This window comes from Punica granatum, chromosome 2, assembly GCF_007655135.1.
Source record: "Punica granatum isolate Tunisia-2019 chromosome 2, ASM765513v2, whole genome shotgun sequence".
Lineage (NCBI taxonomy): Eukaryota > Viridiplantae > Streptophyta > Magnoliopsida > Myrtales > Lythraceae > Punica > Punica granatum.
In genome coordinates this window covers 25,551,620-25,556,626 of record NC_045128.1, presented here as the reverse complement: position 1 = coordinate 25,556,626, position 5,007 = coordinate 25,551,620, and the positions used below count along the sequence as shown (strand labels likewise).

At 42.1% G+C, this 5,007-nt stretch overlaps 1 protein-coding gene across 1 annotated transcript; it reads left to right on the top strand.

The window, feature by feature from the left end:
* The first annotated feature begins 1,227 nt into the window (after window positions 1–1,227).
* LOC116196907 (probable transcription factor PosF21) lies at window positions 1,228–4,307 on the top strand. The gene is made up of 4 exons (XM_031526847.1): window positions 1,228–2,593; window positions 2,902–3,034; window positions 3,163–3,247; window positions 3,618–4,307. The coding sequence occupies exons 1-4, from the start codon at window positions 1,884–1,886 to the stop codon at window positions 3,986–3,988; spliced, it is 1,299 nt and encodes a 432-aa protein (XP_031382707.1). The 5' UTR covers window positions 1,228–1,883; the 3' UTR covers window positions 3,989–4,307.
* Window positions 4,308–5,007: the final 700 nt, after the last annotated feature.

The following is a 5,007-nucleotide window of genomic DNA, read 5'->3' as shown; positions in this document are numbered from 1 at the left end:
GTGGATTCTTTGTGCCCCTTAATTTTATTAACATTGCATTGGTCATTAGTCTCCCTTATTAAAAAAAATCAAGTGCAAATTTGTTCCGAATTATATGTTTATTTGTAAACATATCTTAATTGGCTTTATGAAAATAAACCACCTTAACCCAAAAAAAATTAATCACGTTTCATAATAGAATTTTACGGGCCATTTTATAGATGCAGACGATGGCAGAGACACTAACTTAATTAATTGACCAAGGCCTCTTACTTTATTCAGCAAAAAAAAAAAAAAAACACCAAGGCCTCTTACAATAGTTCTTAGTAACTTATTAAATAGTCAAATATTTAGCTTTAAAGCATGACTCAAACCCAAGATGGTAAGCCATTTATATACAAGCATCCAGAAATTACATAACTATATTATTTATTCTGCATAAAACAAAATAATATTAAATTCCTTTCTACATAGAAGAAAATACATTGTAGAACATATATTAATGCGAGCAAAAAATGAGGATTTAAGTTTCCAAAAGTCTAATTGGTAAGGGCTTAATAGCATTATGAGGTGTTACCATGTCATCATTGGAGTGATAAGGTCGAAGGGTACCAAATACAGAGAGATGTTTTATTTAATGGTTACATAAATATGTTGCCATACTCATCTCCCACTATGGCATCCTAATAAATGTCTCCAACTGAAAATTTTAATAAGATGATATAATAAGTGAATATAATTTTACATGAAACTGGACCGATATTGACAAATTCCAATCTTTTAACACGTAAAAGTTCAATCCCGAAACGTAATCGAAATTTCATCATATTTCATTACTTTAGCCATGGTGGGATTTTGAAGAACCTCCAGCGAACTCTAATCATTAGGATTAAGTAGTGTTAATGAAGTTTAAAATAAACCCATATATAGCACATAACAGATGATGTTTTTCGCTCCGAAAGAAACATTTAATTCTAATGTGGATACATAGCCTTACTATAAATACGGAAAGTGAACTCTCGAACCCGCAAGACTTAATAATGCCGTATCTATGGAGTCGATCTCTAACTTCACCCGAAACGATATTATGAAACTAACATTCGAGAAGCTCACTCTAGGAGGAGGGAATAATGGGAGCAATGAAGGAGTTAATTAAGCATATAACAACCAACCGCATTAACACCTTTCATATGGGACGACCGCACCGGATTATATATACCGTCTCCCAGTCTCATTCCATCCTCGTCTCCGTGCCTATTTCAGCTTCTGTCCGAAGCTTCTCTTTCGTTGTTCCTCAGATCGCTCTGTGCATGTGGGAAGGGGAAAAAAAATAAAAATAAAAAAGAAATAAAGAAAGAGAGAGAAAGAGAGAGAGCTTCTTTAGCTCTGCCTTGTGCCTTCTTCTTCTTCTTCTTCGTCTTCTCTCTCCGTGTCTTCGTTCCCATGTGATTTTATTCATTCAAGATTCGTTCCCTGTAAAAAAGCTGCCGATTTGCCTCCCTAACTTGCCAACTCCCCGCCTCCACACCCCCTCCCCCGCGGCCTAAATATCCCTCCCGCCGCTCTGCCGAGGAATTTCTGCCCGGCCCGCCAAGTTTCCGGTGGAAATTTATTGTTTCTGAGGAATCCCGACCCGGGTTCCCCTCCAAACCCCGATACCCAAACTCCCTCCATTTCTGCCCATCTAATTTGCCCCAACTACCTTGTTTCTTGAATCTGTTAAGTCTTGTCTCTGTTTCTTGGCGGGTACCCCTCCATTGGATCTTTGTTGACTCTAGGGTTTCTGGGTTTCGCCGTTTGTACCATCCCTGGGCTTTTATCAGGTGGTTGTGTTTAGATTAGTGAGAATTTTGGCGTCCGTGCTTGATTTAGTTTGAATAGGGTTCTCTTAGGGTTGTGGAACTATGGATAAGGATAAATCTCAGGTTCATGGTAGTGGTGGGTTCCATGGTAGTTTCTCACATTCTTGGGATGCATTTAGTTTGAAATCGGAGCCATCGCCTCCGTCTTCTTCGTCTTCGCAGCTCCCTCCGATGCCACCTCATCTCGGCCACGCGGGTTCGAGTTCGGTTTCGGGTCCTGACCAGACCCACTTCAGTCATGACCTTAGTAGGATGCCCGATAACCCGCCGAGGAACTTGGGCCACCGCCGCGCCCATTCAGAGATTCTCACTCTCCCAGATGATCTTAGCTTCGACAGTGATCTTGGGGTTGTTGGGGGTGCGGCTGATGGGCCCTCTCTATCCGATGAGACTGAAGAGGATTTGTTGTCTATGTATCTAGATATGGATAAGTTCAATTCTTCCGCCATGTCCTCGTTTCAGGTCAGGGAGCATTCCTCTGCTCCCGTTTCTGTGGGTCCTGTAGGGACCGGAGTGATGCCCGGCTCGAGTATGGGTGCAGGGAATTCTTCTTCTGAGGCCTTGGCAGCGGGCCCCAGTGAGAGGCCCCGGGTGAGGCACCAGCACAGCCAATCTATGGATGGGTCAACGAGCATTAAGCCTGAGATGCTCATGTCGGGCTCGGAGGACCCGTCTCCTGCTGATGCAAAGAAGGCCATTTCAGCTGCCAAACTTGCAGAGCTCGCACTGATTGATCCCAAGCGGGCGAAGAGGTACTCTCTAAAACAACCTAGTTATGAGAATTGTTGTTCCCAAGCCTTTTACTGAAATTTCATGTTAGTGGAGAGGATATGATATGCTATTCTATGGATGATTTATGACTGTCTACTGGCAAATTGCGCGGCTCAACTATCTGCTTAGGGAGAGTAGAAAGTGGAAAAAAAAATGAAAACGATTAGGGACTGGCTGAAGTGCTCCTTAGGTGGTCCCTTCCATAAGCTGGAACCGGTTTCATGGTGATCATTTTACAGTAATCTGGCATTAGTTTCAAAAGGAGATTTACAGTTGCCATTTATTATAGGATTTGGGCAAATAGGCAGTCAGCTGCAAGGTCCAAGGAGAGGAAGATGCGATACATAGCTGAGCTTGAACGGAAGGTGCAGACCCTGCAGACAGAAGCTACATCACTGTCTGCTCAACTTACCCTGCTGCAGGTAAGGTGTATTGGTTTATATAACGTTTGTCCTGAGGCCAGTTATTATCAGGTAATGTGATGTTTCAGGTTCTCTTCATTTTAGGATTTGTTGCACTAATTTACATTCTCCACCTATGTTTTTAACAGAGAGACACAAATGGGCTGACTGCTGAAAATAGCGAATTGAAACTGCGTCTGCAGACTATGGAGCAGCAGGTTCATTTGCAAGATGGTACGCCTCGTGTTAGAATCATTAATTGGTCATTTGCCATGACGTATAAACCAGAGAATTGATTAGAAATGAAATTTAATTTACAGTGTGTTGGACTTGTGTTCCTTTCTTATTCTCCAGCACATTAGTTAAGTCAGAATGGTACTTTTCACTCGCGGCCCTAGATCTAACTTTCTTATTTGTCATTACCGCACTGGACCATTATAAAGAAATGTTGCATGTTTGATTATACGATGGATGCAAAAGGACGAAGTAGTATGAACAAGCATGATATTAGATCTTAGCCTGTGTCTGTTTTGTTATTAATCTGGATTTGCTTCTTGGTTAGAAACAAAAAGATGAAAGTATCACCCTTCTTGTTATTTGTTAGCTCTGAACGATGCACTGAAAGAGGAGATCCAGCATCTGAAAGTACTGACAGGCCAAGCCATGCCCAATGGTGGACCAATGATGAACTTCCCTGCTTACGGATCGGGGCAGCAGTTCTATACCAACAACCAGGCAATGCATACTCTCCTGACTGCCCAGCAATTCCAGCAGCTACAGATCCATTCCCAGAAGCAGCAGCAACAACAGCAACAGCAGTTTCAGCATCAGCAGCAGCAGCAACAGCACCACCTCCATCAACTTCAACAGCAGCAGCTTCAACAAGAGCAGCATCAGCAGCAGCTCAGGGGGTCCATGCCTTCCAGCCAGAAGGATGGAAATGCAGCAGATTCATCCTCTGTCATGAAGGACTGAGTACTGTCTCTGGTTGTCAAATCCTCTCATCCATCGCTTCGGTGTTCCTAGTTTTAGTTTCAGCATGTTTCTTTTTTTTTTCTTTTTTTTTCCTTTTCCTTTCCTTTTTAGTCTTCATGAATTTTTAAATACATAGGACCGTGTTTTCTGCACCAACGACGTGCCCTGTTGTGGAGTTCAATCTGCTTTTGCTGCTCTATCAGTGCTCTCTGTCTGTTTGGTAGCTGTTGTATGGGACGATTGAAAATTTTGGAGGGCACTTTCTATGTAGTGCTGTTGAAATCAAATCCCATTGGAACGGTCGATTTTCTGTTCTATATTTGGTGCTTTTCTTTGCTATTCCTACCCTCCCTTCAGTCTACACTTTTCCTTCCCAGCCTTAGTAATGTACATATTCCCGGGTTGGAGCTACAAATGAGGTAGTGGCAATACGATGCTCTTTAAGCAGCACATCATTTGCTATTGAATATTTCGTAGTTCTACTTCCCAATAAAGGCACTGCTTATTCCATGTCAATGAGTTCCAGTTCGATTTCACCTAGAGATCGAGTTTAATCGATATCAAACATGTTGAAGAGTTGCCGAGCTGATACACAAGTTCTGAAGTCGCTTCCTGGTCGTTAGCTCTCTACTAGGCGGAAGATTTTCATGATGAGGAATAAAATGTGTGGAAATAAGACCATGCGCTATTACTTCATGATGAGACAACTAACACTTTAGTCCTTCAATTTTTCAATTGTCACCACTTGACTACCTGAATTTTCAAAATCATGAATTTGAACCCTCAATTTCAATTCCATCTAACAATTTGTTCCTAACGTCAACTGGTTGAACATAAATTTGATGTGGAGGTTGAGGTGGCACAAACAACGTCAATTTTATGCCACGTCATAACCAAAACGACGTCGTTTTCCTACCTGCAGACCAAAAAGAAAAAAGACGTCGTTTTCGTGCTTCACAGCCACAGGCAAACGACGATGTTTTTTAGCTTCCCTTGCCACACCATGAAACGACGTCGGC